Source organism: Triticum urartu, chromosome 5, assembly GCF_003073215.2.
Source record: "Triticum urartu cultivar G1812 chromosome 5, Tu2.1, whole genome shotgun sequence".
Lineage (NCBI taxonomy): Eukaryota > Viridiplantae > Streptophyta > Magnoliopsida > Poales > Poaceae > Triticum > Triticum urartu.
The window spans coordinates 382,022,287-382,046,410 of NC_053026.1; the positions used below are offsets into that span (position 1 = coordinate 382,022,287).

At 44.9% G+C, this 24,124-nt stretch overlaps 2 protein-coding genes across 3 annotated transcripts; one reads left to right on the top strand and one right to left on the bottom strand.

The window, feature by feature from the left end:
• Positions 1 to 572: 572 nt before the first annotated feature.
• Positions 573 to 1,151, bottom strand: LOC125507046. The gene has a single exon (XM_048671743.1). It carries the CDS (start codon positions 1,149 to 1,151, stop codon positions 573 to 575), a length of 579 nt encoding a protein of 192 aa, XP_048527700.1.
• A 524-nt stretch (positions 1,152 to 1,675) lies between these two features.
• On the top strand, positions 1,676 to 12,720 carry LOC125509171 (CD2 antigen cytoplasmic tail-binding protein 2). Of its 2 annotated transcripts, none has more exons than XM_048674079.1 (10): positions 1,676 to 1,853; positions 1,980 to 2,196; positions 3,409 to 3,534; positions 3,623 to 3,775; positions 4,464 to 4,593; positions 4,722 to 4,763; positions 10,439 to 10,729; positions 10,835 to 10,886; positions 11,048 to 11,125; positions 12,168 to 12,720. In XM_048674079.1, exons 1-10 carry the CDS (start codon positions 1,765 to 1,767, stop codon positions 12,262 to 12,264), a joined length of 1,275 nt encoding a protein of 424 aa, XP_048530036.1. In that variant the 5' UTR covers positions 1,676 to 1,764; the 3' UTR covers positions 12,265 to 12,720. The 2 variants fall into 2 exon arrangements, with proteins under 2 accessions (XP_048530036.1, XP_048530035.1); XM_048674078.1 differs by having other exon boundaries at positions 1,677 to 1,853; positions 10,439 to 10,738.
• The last annotated feature ends 11,404 nt before the right edge of the window (positions 12,721 to 24,124 follow it).

A 24,124-nucleotide genomic window follows, 5' to 3' on the forward strand; every position in this document is an offset into this window, starting at 1 on the left:
ATATGGACAGCATGGCGCCTGTCAAAGATTAGTCGATACTGGAGAGGTGATTCATTCCTCTCGACAAACTGGTGGTGAACCATAGCATTAAAATCTAGGTAAGCAGGAGGTAGTTCAATATCATCTTCGCGTATGGCTATACCAAGAAAATTAGCTATGCGGGTTGCATACATTCCTCCAAAGAAATCTCCATTAAATCTATTAAGATGCAACCTACGTGCAACAATGGCTCCCAAATTATAAGATTTATCTCCTAACACAGCAGTCCTAAGAATACTGAGATCGGGGACACACATGTGACATGCTTCATCTTTACCATTAATGCATCAACCTATAAAGAGAGCAAAATAATGTATAGCAGGAAAATGAATGCTCCCTATGATAGCTTGTGTAATATCTCTAGATTCTCCTACAGTTATGCTAGCAAGAAAATCTCTAAATTCAGATTTGCGAGGATCCCTTATACTACCCCATTGTGGAAGTTTGCAAGCAGTGGTAAAATCCGAGGTGCAACTACATAGATAAAAAACGATAGATAGATAGAAACTACTACGGCATACATAGATAGAAAACTACTCCAAGTCGCTATCATCACCATCATCACTCTCGTCGGTGTCGTCCGAGGTTGAGAGCCATATGTCGTCCCAACGTTCATCGTCCGAGGTGAAGAATGACCTCCCACCTGCGAAGACGATGTCGCACTGCTCGTTCGCCACTGCCTTCTGCTGACGCCGGTCCACCCGCTCCGAGCGGCGCCTTGCCGTCCTCTCCGCCCAGTAGGCACGCTCGGCGTCGACGTCCTCTGGGTGGCGACGGCGCCACTCCGCCATGGCTCGCTCGTCCTCTTCGGCGACGAGGAGACGGCGCTGCCACCGAGAGTGGTCGGCACGGTCCATGTCCGTGATGAGACGCGGCGGAGGGGCGAGGCGCTGCGCCTCCTCGCGCGTGAAGACGTCCCGGAAATTCATCTGCGACCGGGGCCTCTCCAAGCGCCACGCCGCCGCGTCGTACGCGCGGGCCGCCTCGCGCGTGCTCCGAAACGTCCCGAGGCCGAGCCGGACGTCGCCGGACCGTATCTCGGCGGAGTACCAGCCGTTGGGGCGCTCGCGGACGCCGCGAAAGCACGAAGCACCCCGACGGCGCGGCGGCATGGTGGCGCGGTGGTGGCGCAGAAAGCGGCAAAGCGGCGAGGTTGCGAGGAGAAGGGCGCGTGGCGAAGCGCGGGACTTTATAGGCGCGCGTGAAGCGGCGCGCCAAATCTACCGCGCCGCGTGCCGCTTTCTCCCGCGCGCGCAAACGCTTCCCGCGCGCGGTAACTTCCCGCCACCGATGGAGCGCACGGAACCAACCGGCGCGCGCGAAAAACTGTTTTTACCGCGCGGGCGCACGTTTTGCCGCGCCTGTTGAAGATGCTCTAAGCGAGATATAGCTCCAGCGCTCTAGCCCTTAAAAAAAGGTCCAGCCCTCTGTAAGTACCATGTGTCGGGCCAGCAACGGGCCTTATTTTTTTTTGCCTTTTGAGAATCAGCAACGGGGGGCTTTGCGTGACGTCTGGAAGGTGTGTGACAAGGCCGGCCTACAACCTTGGTTAGCAATCCTTTGCCTATCTGAAATCAACTTCCGCCCAGCCCAGCCCTTTCCTTCGGTCAATTTGAAATCAACCCACGAGAGAGAAAGCTGGCAAGGGCCCAAATATACAAGCGTGCTTCTGGTCTCTTCCTTCGCTCTGCCGTCACCGTCGCCGCTTCTGCTCGCCGCCGACCTATGGATCCCACGGCGCCGCAGCGCGGCACCAAGCGCCCCCTGCCCGCGACCGCCGCCGGGGACGAAGACGATGACCGCTCCGCCCTCGGGTAAGTTAACCCAACCCCCTCCCTCCGGCCTGACCCCTATCCGTTTTCTCCCGTTCTCCCCGGTACCCCGCGTTAGGGTTTCGCGCTCCGGTTCGGCTGATGTTTTCCATCTTTTCTCCTGTCAAGGGACCGCAAGGTGCGGTTCCCCAAGGGGAAGAAGGCCAAGTACCGCGACCCTGCTGCCGCTGGCAGCAGCGGGGAGGGGGGCGCCGCCGCGGAGGACATCGACGAGCTGATGAACCCCGAGCTCGCGGCGGTGAAGCGAGCGCGACGGCGCCACCGCAGGGAAGGGGACGACGCGCAGGGCACCGCCAACGTCAAGGGCTTCGAAATGCGCTACAAGGTATGCAGTGCTATTCCTGCCCTTGAGTTTCTTCAGAGGGCTTGATTTCTTATGTGGATCGGATAGATAGGATTCTTATGCAAGTGATTGTAGTCTTGTAGTTTCTAGTTTCTATGAAGTCTCGTCGGAATTTACAAGCTGCCATATGGCTGCGACCAGATGATGTCTAGGCAGAATTGGAGCTAGTTGATGCTATACTGTGTTGTCGTGCTACTTTTAAATGCATTTTTCTCACATGGCTGCGACCAATTAAACTATTAAACTATGTCCATTATGGATATTATTTGGTAACATGCCAACTTGGTGAAATTACCCAGTAACTTCAAATGATCCTGTATTTTTTGTGAAGGTTCTGATGGAAAATTGCAGTCCTGAGGGCACTAAAGATAAAAATAGAGGAGGTGTTTGCGTTTATGTATGGCCACTGGTCTAGCAAAACATCCGGTGATCAAACACCAAACAGAAAAACTAGTGGCATAGACCAGGCCTCTACCAATTGGTTTAGTATCTATGGTTAGATTACATAAATTATTAGTTGGGCATTTGTTTGGTTCATGTTGAAGCCATGGGCCTATGTTAAAGGATTAGGGCATATCCATTGCATAGGCGCTTGTATAGATGTTTAAGGATTAAAAATTAAAAAATGCTTCCTAGCGTTTGCGTAAGAGCCTGACTTTCCAACGCTGAGATGTTATGGGGCGCTAAGTCTCTCACTTAAAATCAGCCCATGTCAACTAGAGCGCCTGCTGCCAGACTTGGCAGCGCTAGCTAGCAGGCGCCAGGAAAAATTCTCCCAATGAGTGAAACATCCGAGATTAGGATCCCTAGCGTCCGTCCTTAGCGTCGCGTTGTACGTGCCCTTAGTGTTTCTTACGATGCATATTGCTCACATCTTAGCACGTTCTATGCAGGGAAGGATGCAGTTTTTTTTACATTGTTTTGGTAAAAAATGAACTTGATTATTTTACTATGCTTTTCAACTTACGACTGAAATATTACATAGCTGCTCTTTCATATTGCTTGGCTGTTGTATAAAATCCTGTGATCATGACTTTTACTTAGCCTTTTTCATATTTTGACTTCTAAGCATGATAATATATTTATACCTGCACTTTGCCCTGCTTATCATTGGTAGTATGATTATTAGGCATAAGTTTGAAGCTAACCACTTTGCTATCATTGTCAGATAACACAGACTTTGATGTTCAACAGGACGACGCCAACTTTATCGATGATGGTATTGAGATAGAACCTTTTAACTTGGAGCAAGAGAGGGAAGAAGGATACTTTGATGAAAATGGGAATTTTGTGGAGTTTGCAAGAGGCAACGATATGAAGGTATGGTCTATTTTATGTTTATCGTCTTGGATGTTGCGCATGGAGTTACAATCTGTAATTTGGTGACGCAATCACCTGTTTTGTACAGGATGCCTGGTTGGATAATGTTGAAGTAGACACCAAATTTGCTGGAAAGGTTCAAAAGAAAAAAGACAAAGAAGAGGAGTTCCAGGACCTTTCTTCTGATGATATTGGAAAGATAAAAAGGAGAATAGCAAACATGCTTGAACCAGCAGAAACGGTATGTTCAATTGCAGCTTCTGTATAGCTTTAACTTTAACATTGTGATAGTTACAAGAGGGGCACAAGGTTCCCTTGTTGTATTCTTGGCTTACCGGCAACATCACTAGAGAAATGATTTAGTGAATTAGTTTAACCGTAGTCTCAAGGTGCTTGGTGACATAAACCTGGCAGTGTGTTACTTTTTGCCCTTACATCCTTGCTGTATGGATAATCAATCGAATTGCACTGCATGTCTGTAACGCACAATGCTGTTTGTACTTATCATGTCTATTGGAGACTGAGGGAAGCATGCTCTTGATATGCTCGTGTGCTGCATTATCTTCTCTCAATGCTGAGGTTATAAACTTGATTTGTAACAAACGAATCCAGAAACTATTGCATTTTTTGCTTCACGGCATTTCTTGGAGCATATGCTTTTATTACAGATTGTATGCCAAATGTTCAGTAAAAAGTCTGATACAGTTATAACCTTAGAGTATGTGGTACACTTTTTTTTACCTGGATACAGCTTACAACCATGTCTGCTATGTCACATTGTTGTTGAATCTTTATAGACTTGTAGCAAAACATTGTATGAGTCAAAACCTATCATGAAACAAAGGAAACCATGTGAGACCTTTTTCTGTTAATAATGCACTCATGGGTTGAATGCATGTTAAATCTTTTCTTGAATGGTGTTCTGCCAGATAATTCAGGCTTTGAAACGATTGAAGAGTACATCTACTGACAATCGGGGAAGAATGACTGAGGGGACCAAGCACATATTTGATGAGCTGACAGAAGCTGCCATGAATCTAATGGAGAATGGGGAGTACAGTATGTGTTCCTTTTCTGTTTAACTTTTTTAGTTTGTTAGTTTTTAAACCATTCATTAATCATTTCGGTATGGCAATAACCTTCTCATGATCTGCATTCTTATATCATTTTTTATTGTCCTGGTGTAGATGTATATTCAGATGATCGGGAGACATTTGTACGTGAGGCTGGTTAGTACCTCCCTTATTACTAACTTATCCATATCTTCTTTTTCTTATCACCATGTCTCAGTTTTGATACTACCACATGTTCCCATTCCCAACGTGAAAACAATATTGCATTAGTGTTACTAGTCAAAACTCAATAGGCGACAGTTAAAATGAACGCTATATGAAATGTGTGTGCTTAACGAATATGCTTAATATCAGCCATCACCAATCAGGTGCCAGTTTTGTGACATTGTTTCAGTAAAAGCTTGCAAGTCACATAGATATGCTACATTTTAGGTTATGTCTATTTCCAACAGAAACAGATCCATCTGTGTTACTGCAATTAATACATGAAATGAAGGGGCTGTTTGGATTGGGCCCAATCTTGCCCTACCAAATAATTGGCATGACCAATTCCAGGGCATGACCAAAAAATTGGCAAGTCATGGCTGTTTGGATTGTAGCCATTAGTACTTGCCAATTTTTTGGCAAAACCATTGGATGTCATTTGGTTTGAAGCCAAATGTTTGGCACCTTTCACTGGCATGTGTTTGGTTTGGTTTCAAAATTTGAAAAATGCATGCCAGCCAATAAAAGAACACTTGTGTGTAAACAAGTAGTCACATATCACATGCTACAAAAAAAATTGAATTAACCAAAACACATACGCACACAAACTATGCATTTCCAGAACTTCAGAATGACATAACTAAACTCATACATTAAGTAGCTCATATATTGTTTGATACATGATAGACAAAATAAGGTTCACATACTTTACCATACCATCTAGGACATAACAGCCAGCCATGCACCAAATGCACTCCATACAAACAGTACATGATGCACCCAAGTTCGCTGTATATAGACAAAATATGCATGACGATGTTATCCATGCTCCCACTAGGTGTTAAAGCGTTCCTAGCGATATAAACAAAAGGTTGCCACAAACTCTATCTAATCATGTGGCAATTCAGTGAGCAGCCGCAGATCCATCACTGCCACCTTCATGAAACTGAGGCTCAAAGTAGCTAATGACCCACTCTCGAAGAATTGTTTCATCGGCATAGTTAAGATAGCTACGGAAGATATCTTGGTCTGGCTTGGATAGATAGGCAACAATCTCAAGTTTATCCTTAGCTGGGATGGTAAGGGCATTGATCTGCTTCCAAAGATTTGCATAAGGATCTGCAGGTTGCATTGGATGCAAGGGATTCAGCTAGCTTCTTGATACTGGTTACCATATCATCATTAGATACCTTGCCCTTCTTGTTTGCTTTGCCCTTGGTTGGCTTCTTGGAAGGTGATGATGACACACACTTGCGCTTCTTGTTTAATGGATTGCCATCCAAGTCGACTTTAGGACTGTGACGGTCAATAGTGTCAGAGTCAGCTTCATCACTGTCTACTGGAATTAGATTTCCCTCAAGTTCCCTCACATCCTCGCTGTCATCACTAGCATCATCCACATTGACAGTGGTTTGGTCAACTGCGAGTGAGCCATCAGCATGAGATTGATCCAAGAATAACTCTTCCAATTGATGAAAGAACCTAATGGGTCTGGTATGATAATTGACTGCAGTTTTCTGCACACAAGGTAAGGTAAAAAGAGTAAAATAATGATGTAATGAACACAAAACATGAGAGAAGTTGCAGGTATAAAAAAACACAACAAGAGACAGTGAATATGAAGCATACATATATATAGACAATAGCAGCTATCCACTCATTTTTAGATCAGACCATGATATAAATAAGAGAAAAAAATAATAAGAACTTACATTGAGTCTTTGCTTTTCTGACTCAGAAAGTGTGAATGTGAAAGTGGTTCTGTCTAGGCCATTGCCACTATTGGCCATGGCACGACGCACCCAGCCCCACTTCTCCTTGCATTGACGATAGTGTCGATCCACTTGGGTTTGAGTGACACCAAGCGAAAACTTGCCATTTAGAGCATCAGCACATTGCAAGTGGTGTTGTTTCTTGAACTTGAAAGTTGCAGGTTTGTCCTTACGAAGGTCGATATACCATTCAAGCATAAACCTTGTCGCCTCGTCAGTCCAGGTTATGTACTTATCACCAGGATTGGAGTCCTCCTCGGTCTTCAGAGTGAGCTTATGCTTCCCCATGACCTACAGATAGGTCACCATTGCAAACAACTACTCCCTCTGTCCCAGAATATAAGAACGTTTTTGACACTATGCTAGTGTTAAAAACGTTCTTATATTTTGGGACGGAGGGAGTAGTTATTAAGAAAGTGAGTTGGAAGCAAAAACCCTCAAAAAAATGTCAGCATACGAACATGAAGCATCACAGATCTAACTTATAGCAGGACAGAACTAAACTTATTTAATAGGACAGAGAGACCAGATTAAATTGAAATAAGTCAAACAATATTACGAGGATACGATAATTTACACAAAGTCATTAAAATAGAACACTACATCGTTCAATTTGCCCTCGCATGGAAATACATCGAAGGTACAGTACATCCTTCAAATGTTCCCTCACATGGAAATACATCAAAGGTACAGTACATCCTTCAAATGTTCCCTCACATGGAAATACATCAAAGGTATAGTACATCCTTCAAATGTTCCATCACATGGAAATACATCAAAGATACTAAGGCCTCCTTTGGTTTGTAGGAATGTCATAGGATTTCTATAGGATAGGATTTGCATAGGAAAATTTCCTTTGAGGCCCTTTGGTTTGTAGGAATGGATTCCTATTCCTATATAGGATAGGAATCAATCCTTCACATTTTGGAGGAAAAAAACATTAGCTAAGACTCAATGGAAAAATTCCTATCCTATGCATCAAATGACATCTCTTTCTCTATAGGAATTGAGATGCATGTCATCTCACTTCCTATGATTTTCCTATTCCTACAACATTTCTATCCTATGAACCAAAGGAGGCCTAAGCTGGGATAGCATCAGCCTCATTGTCACGTGCACTCTCTCTATCTGTCCACATTTGCTGAGCGATTAAATCTCGCTTGGCAGCCCACTCACGTATGTCAGCCTCTTGATCACGAACCCGCCCACTACTCCTAGGGAGGTTGGTATACCATGTCGCCTCATCCACAACATAATCATCTGGACTATTTTCTAATATCCAATTGTGCAAAGCACAACAAGCAACTACCACTTTAATCTGAGATTTTATAGGTATGAAGGGCCTTTGAGTAAGAATCTTGAAGCGACTCTTAAGAGTCCCAAATGCCCGTTCAACTGTGGTCCTAAGTGATGAATGGCGGTGGTTGAACAATTCTTTTGGGGCAATTGGGTCACGGTCTCCAGCAAATTCATTTAGGTGGTAGCGCACACCACGATAAGGAGGTAATATCCCCGGCCTCGCAGCATACCCAGCATCAGCCAAGAAATATTTCCCTACAGTCATGTTGTATTAACAGTGAGTTAAAGTCAAGTTGGCACAACACAGTGACAAACATGTATGTTACGTTGTATATGTACCTTCGGGTATTTTTAATCCCCCTGGACGTGTGAGGGCATCTTTTAGCACAAGAGAATCATGGGCAGAGCCCTCCCAACCATCTAGAACATATGTGAATCGAAGGTCGAAGTCAACAACTGCTAGCACATTTTGGGAGGGGTATGACTTGCGACCCCTAAACTTGTCGACCATGTGGGCAGGAACACAAGCCTTAACATGAGTGCCATCTAGTGCCCCTATGCATCCCTATGAATATGAGAAAGGGGAGTTCATGTCAAGCTTGGGTTAGGTCGATCTTGTATAATCAGTAATAAATCTACGGTCTAAGGGTTACCTCAAAATACGGGTAGAATCTGTCCGGGCTGGTAGTGATTTTTGTGTGCGTGTCCGTTGATCTAACGTAAATGAGATCACGAGCTAACTCCCCCATCGCACGAAGAACAATATTGAAATATCTGCTCACTGTTTCACTAGATCGCCAGAACCAAAATCCAATGGATGAATTTGTGTGATGCTGACCGATCATGTATAGGAACATTGCTACTTGTTCCTCTACTGAAACATGTAGTGTATCACTTAACAACTTTTTCTGCCTGAGCCTAATGCATAGCTTGTAAAACACAGCTCGAGACATCCGCAGTTGCTTGATACATATTGCATCGGATATGTCAATTAGCCTAACCAGGACATTAGTCCTGTAGATGTCTCTCTCAACTAGTGGACCATACTTTCTTCCTCCACTTCTAAATTTTCTATCATCTCTGTTTCTATACCAAAGAGCCAAGAGAAGAACAATGACATACAGAGTTCTCTGCCACAACATGGTGAGATAATAGTATCTTTGCTGATCCAAGTCCATCTGAATCAATATAGTAAGTACATTAATATGAATGATCTAAATCATATTTACATTGTACAAAATCAGAGCTGCTTATAACTAATAATACTGATGAGTAACTTATAAAAAGATCCACCTAAATCATTAACAAAAAATACAGATATGTGCTTGACTATTTGTGAACCAGAAATAAGAGACAGAGATAATAAGTCCCAATCAACAATTAATCATATATGTCCAGCCGGCTTCTAAGAAATTTATGGACAACAACAATGTTCTAAAAACAGAGGTCGTATGGACTCATAACTAGCTCTGTGTCAAATATCCTTCTCATGTCCTAATTTCTAGTGCCTTGGCTGCCTTTTCAAGACTTCACAGATGCTGCATATGGAGATCTAAGACTGGGAGCAGGGGCAAAGGGCATGGATTTGGTAGGCAAGTACTTAGATCTAGCAAGTATATACGTACGTGCAGCATATCACCAATTAAAAAGGTCAGATTGAAGCAAATCATGCCAAGAGAAAAGGGGATCGGGGTGGGATTGAAGGGGATGTGAGCTGCTGACCGTGGTTGGATTGAGAGATGAGAATGAGAGACGGAGCAACGCCAGCGGCGGCCGGAGAAGCTCGTACTGTCGCAGGAATCCAGCGGCCTTGGCGATAGCTGCAGATCTTGCCCTCCGCTCGCTCCTGTGTGTTTGCCTGGGATGAGAAGAGGAAAGTGAAGGAACCGACGAGGAAATTTCGCTGCCTACCTTCTGTACTCGGCGCTCAGTTCGCGCGCGACTTGATGCTGCCAATTTTTTGGCGGCTGATTTCCGCGCCGCCGTTTCGCCCGCGATTTGGAAAAAATTGATGCGGGCGCGCTGGGGCGAGCCAAAATTGGTCGTGATCCAAGTGGAGGCCAAAAAGGTCGTGCGTGACCAATATTTTGGTAAGGCAACTATTGGTAGTCATCCAAACAGCCCCGAATACTTACCACCCATTTGAATCCATTCACCCGCTTGAATGAATAGAAGTACTTTAGATGGTTCGTGCTACTGCTATCACCTATTCTGGAGCTAGCACCATTGTCCATACAAAATGAGTGTTGACATAACTTAGTCAAGCTAACATGATGGCTCATTAAACAAACACACAATATATTTTCCCCATTCAAAAGATGACCCACCGGTAGATGAACTAAGAATCTACCCAGCTTACAAAAGGTGATGGTAGAAAATGATAAGAAGCAGATAGAGCCTGTTGGTCTAAATCCATGCGGATATTTGCTACTTTTATGAATAGTCTTGTAGCTGTAGAGCATTGTGCTTTTTTATGCTTATTGTAAATTATTCCTTAATATTGTCTCAATGGGGATCGCACCTGATTACATGTTTCCATCATTTTGCGTTTTGCAGAGGGTTATGAACGTCTAGCACGTGCCCGACTTGGCATACCAGAAGTTGAAGAAGATATATTTGCAGACGCCACAGAGAGTGGCCCGACTACCACGTCCTTACTGGAGATGGACAGTGGTCCTTCAGCTGCCAATACCTCTGCGACAACTGCTATAGCAAATGATGATGATAATAACTTTGACATGTTCGGTGAAAATGACGACACTGATGTCAATCCTGATTCTGATGCAAAAACTTTAGATTCAGGTTCCAATCCCGAGCCAGTACCACAAGATGCTTCTGGAACCTCAGGTGCTGAAAGTAAGCTTTTATCTCAGTGAATTTCATGCTCTCCTTTTATTTTTTGTCAAGAATCATGTCTGTACTTGTTAGCAACTCTTTTGGTTATTCTTGCAGAGGTTGGTAATGGAAGTGCAGACTCAGATTATGTCTACGATCCATCGTCAGGGTAGGTTATAGATCTTACTTTATAGTAATTTGCTGCAGTTACACTCTAATTATATAATTTAGTTTTTCGTTACAGCAAGAGATATGTAGTTAGCAGCTGACTGTTGTACTGTTGATCTCATCACTTGCGTTGATTATACTCCCTTATTGGTTTTCATGCAGTTACTATTACAGCAGCAGCACAGGCTATTACTATGATGCTGCATCTGGGTGTTATTGCGCTGCATCTACAGGAACCTGGTATTTCTTTTTGTGTTTTTCTTTCATTCACAATCAATTAATGTTTCTTTCTGTGTGTCTGACCACTTTTTTGTGGGTGCATCAACTTGCTTTCTAGTATGGTTCCCTTTTGGTTAGTATGCTTGTGGTAATTACAGTATGACCTGCTTAGAGGAATCGTATACCGTGGAATAATTATGATGTGGATGAAGTTATCATGTTCATGTGGGCGTTATCCAAATAGGGGAGTAGATCATGGTAGTTAGGATTGGATCCTTGAATCTTTGTAGCGAGTTTGTTATTTCTTAGTGTAGTTCTGGTTATCCGGGAATGATCCGAGGTTCATTGCAGTCATTTTCGGTTATAGAGGAATTGCTTATTGTTTTATTTCACAGTGATTTTTCATTGGGTTGCGTTGTAATGTTAATCTAATTGCATCATCATGATAAAGTGGATAAGCGTGATTCCAGGTTTACTGCCAGTTGCTCTCAATTGCTAGCCTGTTTTTTTTTTTTTACGTGTAACATGTGTCCACTTATAACCATTGTAATAAAAGATGTACCCCATATATAATAAGGGTGTATCCCATATGAAAAGTAGCTTGATTGTAGGCAAGTAATCACTGACCACTGCTAGTGAAGCATCCATACCTAATTACCTCAAGCATCCCAGTATCCCTGAGCATTTCAGCTCGAGTTGTTTTTTGTTTCTAGTTTGATGCATGTCCAGTTGACCATAGAACTGCAGAATGCGTCCAACAAAGCTTTTGACACAAGAAATATCCAGAACGTAAGGGAAAACTAGCTTTGTCAGTTTGAACAGGACACACTGGTTTGTGGAAACGAGTACCAGATCCAAACCGTGCTGTTACCATAATCTCATGTAACTGAGTGATGGATATGCTGGCTCTGCAATTTTCCATTTATAGAACAAAGTTGCTTGTCGGCATCCATATCATATAACTGCAGTATTTTCGTAGTTGATATACCATATGACTGAGTCCTTGCTGCAGGTCTCTGAATGCTGGCAGTATCTGTGCTGATGTGCTATATGGTATTTGCAGGTACTCGTACGATGAACAATCAGGCACATACACAGAAATGCACGGCGAACAAACCGGCATGCACAAAGAAGTAGAGGGAGAGGGGGTCAAGGAGTAGACGAGGTGTAACAGTTTGCCCCCAAGATAGGTGGTTTCTACTCCCCAGTGTTTTGTTGATGCGGTGTAGCTTCAGTATGCAGTAGAGCTGTAGAGGCCCCCTGGATCTCAACTATCATGTTGACGAGGAAAAGAGCTGGTTACTGATGATTGTAGGATGTTAATTGAAGTTCATGCGATCATCCACGGAGCGTTTGCCCAGTTATGAGTTGTCGTTTTTCTCTAACCATTTGCCGACTGGCCCACCATGTTCATGCAGAAAGGAAACCTGTAACATGTGTTATGATACATCGCCCTTTGTGAAATTGGAACCTCACTGTAACTTGTTGAACCATATACGTAGAAGTAGGATGATAGTTGGTCCTGATTGAAGTTGCTTTGACAGAGAAGGTTTTGTAGCGCTGAATGTTGCGTACTTGGCATACCACGAGCACTTAATTTTCTCTTCGTTGCTCTATGCACCTGAGTTTCCCACATGGAAATTCCACTTTTTTTGTTAATACATAATCAGGACTAATCGAACGGAGAATTGTGGCTGCTTAGGGAGATGCAGCTCGTGACCAAATCGAACGGAGATCCGATGGAACATTCCGAGAAGAGTCGGTTATTCGCAAGGCCAAGCGCTGGCCGTCGTAGTCGCCCAGTTTCATGACAGAATTTATCATTCGTGTGTATGTTGGTACTCCTTCATCTCATAATGTAAGATGTTTAAAAAAAATGTACATTAATGAGACGGAGGGAGTAGAAACTAGTAAGCGCGAGTGTTTTCATGCGGCTTGCTAGCTCGATAATTTTACTACTAATACCTCGTAGGAATATACTCGCAAACGATACCGTATGCGCATTTTCAGCATTCGATATGCAGGATATAGGAGGATGTCAACTGTAATGCTTGGCATAAGACACGTATACCATCTGCACCAGATCCGGGTAAAACATCCATCTGTCAGATCGGTCAATAGATATTTGTGGTTACCTTTTTGCACCGGTGAGCCAAAGTCAAAACCCCATCTTGTGTTCACACGCAGCATGTACGTGCAGCTGCTATAGTCAGTTACTGCTAGCCGAAGAGGATGCATGCAAGTTGCGACAACTAGTACTCCTAGCCAGCTACAGGATCCAGCCTGCGTTCACACGATCGTAGTAGTACCCCTATACTTTTTTTTCATGGTAATACGTGTCATTTATATCGTAAGGGTCATATTACAAGTCACGTACATACCGACCTGACAAAACTGAAAAGACAGCAGAACGCTAGCCTTTGCACACAGAAACACCAGCCAAGAAGTAAAATTACAAATAAGACTAAAGAATCCTCTGAGCTTGACACCAACGACCGTCACCTGTCTCTGGCACCACCATAGCAGCCACCAAAAGAGAAAATGACGGGTCACCTCCACACCCGAGCTCGACGCGGCTCCATCGCTGATATGCAGCTTTGCGGACCTTCAAGGTGGCTCATCAATAAAGGCGAAACCATTGCCGTTGAACGAATCAGACCGGGGCAACACCCCGGACACGCCATTGAACTCCAGATCTGGCACCCCCCAACTAAGACGTTGGAGGAGGAAACCATACCTGCCTGCCACGAACCACGAACCCAGATCCACCATCTTCCAGATGTCGTCGATGCAGACCACAATCTGCATCCGCTCCTGGACTACCTCCCAAGCTCCACGCCGGCGCTGGAGCAAACGTCATCGCAACAGCGGAGCCCGAGGACACAGGTCCACTACGAGGATGCCGCCGCTGCCGCACCATCCTCGCTTGAACAGTCTGGTTTCCAAATCCACCCCAAAAGCAGATCGCTTCGTCGGGAAAGGATCTGAAGATTTATTAGTCGGCGCCGCAATCACCACAGCCGAAGCCATGACGATGAACAACCCAAAATCCTAAAAAACTAATGCCTAAATCAATCCACACGCGCGGATCCGGCGGCCCCCCTCACCACCGACGACCGAAGTCGTCAGCAGAGGGGAGCCGCTGGAGGACGACGGCGAAGGAAGGCGGCCCTGGCGGCACGAGGCGAGATCGCCTTTCTTTCTTCTCCTCGAAAAAAGAAAACGCTGCTAGCTGCTAGTAGTACCCCTATACGTGCAGCTGCTCTTAGCCACAGGAGGATCTACTCGAGTACCGTATCCAAACTGTCGCGTCTCATGGATGAACTGCACGTACGCCTTGATATCCAAAAGACCCTTCCATCGGTTCTCACACGTGCAAGTGCAAGTCAAGTCAAGGCTCGCCCGTGCAAGCTCCGAGACCAGTACTAGTATACGTCCGATCTGACACCTGCCCGACAAAAAATATGGAGACGTATACATACACGTACGCACGCATGCACGCATGCATGAAATCAAGCGTGACCATGCACCAAAGACGACTACCGGACAGACAAATTGACGCATATGTTGGTCAGAGCGCGCGAGCAAGGCCGGTCTTGGTCGATGGGGCGAGCTCACATGAACCACGTCCGGATACGGAAACAGCCACGCCGCACGCGTGCGTGCGTGCGTACGTGCGCGCAAGCTACCTAGCTCCATCTTCTTGCATTCGGTTGTACGTACGCGTGACCCGGATCGGCTCTGTTATACGTACCTAGCTCCACGAATCCGTTCCAAGCTCGCACCCGTGATGCCCGGATACGGTGCGCAGAAGAGTGTGCCATCTCCGTACCCCGATCCCCTCATACAATTCCAACACTCCAGACCAACGGATGATTTGACCACCGGCCGTGCATGATCGAGCAATGCCTAGCAAGCTGCGTATAAATACGGAGCTTGCATTCTTAGCATGCACCTTTATTATCCGAACCTATATACAGTTCCGATAGACGACCGACCAGAGCAACGGAGTGCAGCGGCGGTTGCTACTACTAAGACTAAGACGATGTGCGCCACCGAGGAAGAGAACAAGCAGCACGGCCGTACGCTTGGGGCGGCGGCGAGCAAGGGCGGGCCGTCCGTCGAGGCGCTGGCCATGGCCGGCGCACGCCGCTGCATGCCGGCGGCGGCGTGCTGCTCCGAGCCCGACCACGTCGAGGACGACGACGCCGCCACGCCGCCGGAGCACCTGCGCGCCTTCGAGGCGTTCCTGGAGGAGGTCGTGCCGGTGGGCATGATCATGGCGTCGCGGCGGGAGGAGGAAGCGCGCCTCCGTCGTGGCGGGAAGCCGCGGAGCTACGACGACGACGTCAAGGAGAAGCTCAAGCTGTGGGCCAGGGCAGTGGCCAGGGAGACCACGGGAGGAAGGAGATGAGTTGTAGAGTGGCTACACGTACACGTGCGTGCAATGCATGCATGCGTGCAATTAGGACTCATGATTCAATTTGTTTCTTCGTGGAGCTAAAAATAGCTAAGCTAAGTTACGCCAAAAAGGAGAGCTAGCTAGGTTCTGTTCAATTCGTTCTGTTGATGACTTTGTAATTGTTATGTCTGTCTGCACATACACGGCCAGTGACATTCTATGGGAATTGTTAAAAGTATAGTACTCCAGTGTTCTTTGATCAAGAGGGTAAGAATTTGAGTACTCCTCTATAACACAACAATTCCTAGACACCACAAAGAAATATAGGACGTGCATGGTTTGTGGTCTGCATGAGCGTGGCTCGTTTAACCTCACGTAGTATTTTCCTTTTTCTCTTATACACTACGTAAAGAAATATAAAATTTTAGATCAATAAAAATCTTATATTTCTTTACATAGGGAGTATTTAGTATCGACCTAGGTCATCTCTACTATATATTTAGTATCGATCAATAAAATACTATCTTATATCTTCTACATAAAGTATACTACTGGATTTGTATTTGACAAAAGAGGTTTTCTAGGGTACATTTTTTGACTTGCTATCCAGTTTATATTTTATTATTTTTGCGAATGATATTTTACTAGTTAAAATATGGTCAATTTTTGATTTTTTTAATGAAATCCAATAAACCAGGACAAAGCAAGTACCTAAAACAATCAAAAGTTGGCCTCGGAGGAATGGTCTGTAGTTTCAGGGCTAGCTCTGCTTGACCGTAGGCAACACAAAGCACCGACATTTCTCCTTTACTAGGTTTTCATGCGAGCATTGAAACTCAGACGGGTGAAATTGTTGCAAGAAGCAGATCAGATGGCCGAGAGTTCGAGGACTTGAAGAAGCCGCCTTATTCGACATCTGTTAGGAAGAGAGATATGTGGGCTAGGCTACATCTTCCTCTCTTCACTTATGTAGATCGCAAGCAAATAACGATTCTCTTATGATGGCTTCGTCTTTTTTCTTAAGTTGTGATCTAAATTCATATATATAGTATAAAGGCTATAACTTCTAACGGAGCCAAGCGGAGGCCCGTCACGGAGAGGCTTGGGCCGTAGCGGAGCGGAGTCTGAAGTTAACCCATATTGGCCTGCCCTTTGCCAGGGACTCTTGGGGGTTGTGACACCCCCTTCCCCCATGCGTGTGAGGTATGGATCAGTATCGACCTAGGTTGCCTCTACTACATATATTCTTTGTAAGCCGCCGCATAGGATACATTGATCAGATGTAAATCCTTGGGATTTGTAACATCTCTCGATATAGTGAAGTTTCATTTGCTGGCACCTGTGATTTTTTCTCCTTCGTGTTGGAGGGGGTTTTCACGCTAAATCTTGTGTCCCTCCACTACAAAAAACACTTTCTTGACTCGTGTTGGAGGGGGTTTTCATGCTAAATCTTGTGTCCCTCTACTACAAAAAAACACTTTCTTGATAATATGTGTTTGTTATAATAGGTCATGTTTTCTGTCATGCATGTACATCCATGATGACTTTATGACAGAATCAATATAGTCATACATGCGTTGTCGTGGAAGTGTTCCATAAAAATAATTCATTTTTCATCGCGAAAGTGTACACTTCCATGATTATAAATGGCACATCATGAAAGTGATTTCATCAAGGGTAACCGACATGGGGCAGCCATCGTAACGGGTCGCTATCAAGCTATCGGGTGTCGGTTTTGGATCTGATACCCGTTAACAACCCCGGCCAATGGCGATTTTCCGCGTATCAATTTCTCATTTGCCTACTAAACCACGTGTCTGCTTTATGTTGCGACAGATGTCGCACATCCAACGTACGATACATGCCACTGAAAAGGAGACACATGGCAGGGCCCAACAATGGTCCATTTACTTAAAAAGGCCAGCCCAAACAGAGGCCCACAAAATTTAAAGAAAAGTTAGTGAGCCGGCCCACTAACGGCCTCCTTGCGCATGGCCCATCGGCAGTTCCGGTCCATTAACAGTTCGCCATATATACGGGCCAAACTACGGCCTTGTGTGTTTTTGGCCTCTTAACGGCCCGTTCCAGAGTTGGGCCAATTCCAGCCCGGTGCATCTTTCGGTGTGTTAATGACCGACGGTAACTTGGGCTATTTGTGGCCTGAGTAACATTCAGCCTCACGTGATTTGGATGCTTGTTTATTTGGTTCTGTGCAGAAACAGAAACTTTTGCGTCTAGTATTTAAATTTTCATTCTGTACTGGAACATGATCAATTGCTGAAATTTTTACACAGTAGTGCTATACAAATTGTCGACGTTTACTTAATTTTTCAGAATTGTTGGATTAGGTAAGTATGACCAAAAATTAGATCTTTACGTACGGTCCTGTTTTTGTCAGATTCTGTTTTGTTTTCTTTGTTTGTTTGTTTTAAAGTTTCTATGACTTATATTGGGGGATATAAATTGCGGAAATGATATAATACAATAAACATAAATTGGCAATAATTATGAATCTTGTCTTGACAGTACCTAAGTAATTGATTTATTTTATTATACTAACCTATCTCACGAGCTTACATTAAGTTCCGTGCGAGTAAAGTTTTCAAGTTTTGGGTGAGCTGAAGATATGCGAAGAACAAGGAGCGGCAAGAGTCTAAGCATGGGGATGCTCAAGACACCCCAAAAAAAAAAATTCAAGGAAGACTCAAGCATCTAAGCTTTCGGGGCATCCCCTCTTTGTCTTCAAAACTATCATATATCATATTTTTATTCTTCACATGATATGTGCTTTGCTTGGAGTGTATTTGTTTTTATTTTTGTTTTGCTTGTTTATCTTTGTAATCATCTTTTCCTGATCACACCTATAAAGAGAGACACACATTCATCTTAAATTTGTAGAATGCTCATTCGTGCTTCACTTATATCTATTTCAGTTGAGGCAATTGCTCTAGTACTTCATTTATATTTGTTTGAGCATGGCGACATGTTTTGTATAAATTATTTACACTCTTTTGCTTCACTTAAATATTTTGAGTGTTAAATAGAAAGTGGTAATTTGCATGACTTATATGTTTGGTCCAAAAATGATAGGTATATGCTCATCTGTACTTCACTTATATCTATTTGAGTTGAGGCAATTCTCTAGTACTGTAATTATATTTGTTTGAGAATGGTGATATGTTCTGTAGAAATTATTTGCACTCTGTTGCTTCACTTAAATATTTTTGAGACTTAAATAGGAAGTGGTAATTTGCATGAGTTATATGTTTGGTCCAGAAATGATAGGTATTTGCTCATCCGTACTTCACTTATATCTATTTAAGTTGAGGCAATTGCTCTAATACTTCACTTATATTTGTTTGAGCATGGCGATATGTTTTGTAGAAATTATTTGCACTCTCTTGCTTCACTTCAATATTTTTGAGAGTTAGATAGGAAGTGATAATTTGCATGAGTTATATGGTTGGTCAAAAAATGATTGGTACATAAAGGTGGTATAATAAAAACTAGCATGGACATGTAGATCATTGAATATGATAAGTTTTATTCCTTGCAATAGTTTTGTGATACTGAGGTAATAATATGTGAGTGTGTTAGTAAATAATTAGAGCTAAGCATGAGTATTGGTGTTAAAGTTTGTGAGTCCTTATGCATGAAAGTGGTGGCCGCTAGCATTAGCGAGGAAGTCGGAGTGTGATTTCTCTTTTATTGAAGAAACTTTTGTGTGATCAGATCGGGGGCGCGCGATGGTTAATGATACGTCTCCAGCGTATTTATAATATTTGATTGCTCATGCTATTATATCATCAATCTTGTATGCTTTATATGCAATTTTAGATCATTTTGGGGAACTAACCTATCAACTCAATGCCCAGTGCCAGTTCCAGATGATGAAGCAAAGAGGGTCTCTACAGTCCTTTCTACAATGGAACTTGCTAAGGCACCTGAAGCACTTCCCCTCGAAGCTTAAGAAGGCAGCCGTCGCCCTGGTCCAAGTGAGGTGCCCACCACCACTCCCTATTATCCGCCAGGTCCGAGCCAGAGCGCTTACTTCACCGGGATGAGATCTCTATCCATCCACCATCCACCTGCAAAGGGGAATGGGTGATGCCTGAATCCCGTACCAACACTATCGATTTAATTCACTACCTGTCCAGAAGAGGTTGCGAGCCCAGATCCGTGGCACCAAGCACTACAAAAAAAAGACATATCCATGTCATTTTGGGCCGAACGGATTTTTTCTGTCATGCTTATGACACTTCTATGACGATAATTGTGACAAAACCCGATATCATCATAGATGTGATGGGCTCCTACTTCTATGACAAAAAATCATGACAGAAAATAGGCTTTTCGTCCTGGGCAGGCCAGAGATGCAGCTGCATGACATTCTTTGGGTCGTCCATGATGAAAAAAACCCGTGGTAGAAGCGAGGGCGAGGAAAATATCGGGGATTTCTCGGTTAAGGTGGGTGGTTGGCGCCGAGCGATGCACGGAGGGATTGTGTGTTTCTCTTATACATGTACGCGCGTGGGTGCGAGGCGTTGGCTCTAACTGAATCCGAGCGAGGTGTTAGCCTACTAAACCCGAGCAATTGCACTGGCTACACGTTACTGAACCCGATCGATCGATCGATCCCTGGCTGTTAACTGAACCCGATCGAGCAATTTCTTTGCTACTGCTGCTAACTGAAGCCGATCGAACCTGCTGCCTCTTGATGAACAGTGAGCGTTGTTGGGGGTTGGATGAACATTTCCCGATGGGGGTTGGATGAACAGGACCCCGTGGTAGTAGAGGTCGTTGCCGCTGGATGAACAGGACCCCGATCGAGCCGGTTGGGGGTGGATGAACAGGACCCCGTGAAGGGGTGGTTGAACAGTAGTCAGTGGAGGGCTGGATGAACAGTAGCCCGTGGAGGGGTGGTTGAACAGTAGCCAGTGGAGGCTGGATGAACAGTAGCTGGTGGAGGCAGGAGGGAGACGTCGTGGATGAACAGTCGCAGGTGGAGGCTGGAGGAGGTCGACGGTGAATGAACAGTTGCCCGTGGAGGCTGGAGCGAGGCAGTAGACAGTGGATGAATATTAGCCCGTGGAATTCCGTTTTGCGGTACGCCACACCCCTCCCGATGAACAGGACCCCCATTTCGACCGTAGGAGGCCGAAGAGAAGTCCGTTTCCTCCGTTTTGCAGTACGCCACACCCCTCCCGGGCAACAGGACCCCATTTCGACCGTAGGAGGTCGAAGAGAAGTCCGTTTCCTCCGTTTTGCGGTACGCCAGACCCCTCCCGGTGAAGAGGATCCCGTTTCGACAGTAGGCGGTCGAACACAAGGCCATTTCCTCCATTCTGCGGTATGCCAGGCCTCGTTTCGGTTGTTCCGTCCAAGCCCGTTGGCTCCCGATGAACACGATGCATTTCATTGCCTCCCGATGAACACAACACAATTCCTCCATTCTGACCCAGCCGGTTGATTGCCGATGAACAGGGCACGTTGCTCCTCTCCACTGCCTCTCCACATACACGAGCCCTAGCCATACGTATGCGTGAGTAGGCATTCGAGACCCCGCCCGTATGTATGTACGTGGCCGTATTTACTATCTTGCACCCTGGTTGTATGTACGTGTACACGATATTGACCGGACTACGTGACATGCTACGTCTGTGCCTCTACTACGACACGTGCCCTTCCTTACTCGGCCACGGTTCATCGCTAAAGCATGCAGACAAACCGATCGACCAGTATGTACGTACACGTTCGCGACCAGACAGACAATCCTATGTACGGTTCGACCGGGTGGGTCCCAACTGTCAGGGAGGTAAGGAGGCACTTCCTTGCGTGCGAAGATATAGCTAGTGGGTCCCAGCTGTCAGGGGGAGAATCATATTTTTTGCCCGTAATATGGACGCACTTCCTTGCGTGAGAATATGTAGCTAGTGGGTCCCAACAGTCAGGGGGGACTTTTTTTCGCTAAATACGGTGGCCCGTCCGGTGGGTCCCTGCTGTCAGGTGGATGAATCATTATTTTACGCGTAATAAGGAGGCACTTCCTTGTTGCGGCCGTGGACCTGAAGGAAATATGCCCTAGAGGCAATAATAAAGTTGTTATTTATATTTCCTTATATCATGATAAATGTCTATTATTCATGCTAGAATTGTATTAACCAGAAACTTAGTACATGTGTGAATACATAGACAAACAGAGTGTCACTAATATGCCTCTACTTGACTAGCTCGTTAATCAAAGATGGTTAAGTTTCCTAGCCATAAACATGAGTTGTCATTTGATGAACGAGATCACATCATTAGAGAATGATGTGATTGACTTGTCCCATCCATTAGCTTAGCACTTTGATCGTTTAGTTTATTGCTATTGCTTTCTCCATAACTTATACATGTTCCTATGACTATGAGATTATGCAACTCCCGAATACCGAAGGAACACTTAGTGTGCTATTAAACGTCACAACGTAACTGGGTGATTATAAAGATGCTCTACAGGTGTCTCCGATGGTGTTTGTTGAGTTGGCATAGATCGAGATTAGGATTTGTCACTCCGATTGTCGGAGAGGTATCTCTGGGCCCTCTCGGTAATGCACATCACTATAAGCCTTGCAAGCAATGTGACTAATGAGTTAGTTACGAGATGATGCATTACAGAATGAGTAAAGAGACTTGCCAGTAATGAGATTAAACTAGGTATTGAGATATCGATGACCGAATCTCGGGCAAGTAACACACCGATGACAAAGGGAACAACGTATGTTGTTATGCGGTTTGACCGATAAAGATCTTCGTAGAATATGTAGGAGCCAATATGAGCATCCAGGTTCCGCTATTGGTTATTGACCGGAAGTGAGTCTTGGTCATGTCTACATAGTTCTCGAACCCGTAGGGTCCGCACGCTTAACGTTCGATGACGATCGATATTATGAATTTATGTGTTTTGATGTACCGAAGGTTGTTCGGAGTCCCGGATGTGATCACGAACATGACGAGGAGTCTTGAAATGGTCGAGACATAAAGATTGATATATTGGATGACTATATTCGGACACCGGATGAGTTCTGGGGGTCACCGGATATATATTGGAGTGCCGGAAGGGTTATCAGAACCACTGGAGAAGTAATGGGCCTTATTGGGCCTAGGGAAGAGAGAGAGAGGGGCTGCCAAGGGCTGGCCGCGCGCCCTCCCATGGGCCTAGTCTGAATTGGACTAAGGGGAGGGGTGGCGCCCCCTCCTTCCTTCTCTTCCCCCTCCTTCCTTCTTCTCCTAGTAGGACTAGGAAAGGGGGGATTCCTACTCCTACTAGGAGGAGGATTCCTCCCCCCTTGGCACGCCTATGAGGGTCGGCTGACCTTCCCCTTGCTCCTTTGTATACGGGGGCAGGGGGCACCCCAGAACACACAAGTTGACAGTTGTCTTAGCCGTGTGCGGTGCCCCCTCCACAGATTTCCACCTCGGTCATATCGTTGTAGTGCTTAGGCGAAGCCCTGCGTCGGTAACTTCATCATCACCGTCATCACGCCGTCGTGCTGATGAAACTCTCTCTCGGCCTCAGCTGGATCAAGAGTACGAGGGACGTCACCGAGCTGAACGTGTGCAGATCGCGGATGTGTCGTATGTTCGGTACTTGATCGGTTGGATCGTGAAGACGTTCGACTACATCAACCGCGTTTCATAACACTTCCACTTTCGGTCTACGAGGGTACGTAGACATACTCTTCCCGTCTGTTGCTATGCATCTCCTAGATAGATCTTGCGTGATCGTAGATTTTTTTTGAAATACTACCGTCCCCAACAATGGCATCTGAGCCAGGTCTATGCATAGATGTTATATGCACGAGTAGAACACAAAGGAGTTGTGGGCGTGGGTATATACATATTGCTTGCCTTCACTAGTTGATTCTTGATTCAGCGGTATTGTTGGATGAAGCGGCCCAGACCGACATTACGCGTACGCTTACGCGAGACTAGTTCTACCGACGTGCTTCGCACACAGGTGGCTAGTGGGTGTCTGTTTCTCCAACTTTAGTTGAATCGGTTTCAATGAACAGGGTTCTTTCTGAAGATCAAAAAGCAATCACTATACTACGTTGTGGTTTTTAATGTGTAGGTAAGAACGGTTCTTGCTAAGCCTGTAGCAGCCACATAAAATTTGCAACAACAAAGTAGAGGACGTCTAACTTGTTTTTGCAGGGCATGTTGTGATGTGATATGGTCAAGACGTGATTATATAAATTGTTGTATGAGATGATCATGTTTTGTAATGCAGTTATCGGCAACTGGTAGGAGCCATATGGTTGTCGCTTTATTGTATGAAATGCAATCGCCATGTAATTGCTTTACTTTATCACTAAGCGGTAGCGATAGTCGTAGAAGCAATAGTTGGCGAGATGACAACGATGCTTCGATGGAGATCAAGGTGTCAAGCCAGTGACGATGGTGATCATGACGGTGCTTTGGAGATGGAGATCAAAAGGCACAAGATGATGATGGCCATATCATATCACTTATTTGATTGCATGTGATGTTTATCCTTTATGCATCTTATTTTGCTTAGTACGATGGTAGCATTATAAGATGATCTCTCACTAAATTTCAAGGTACAAGTGTTCTCC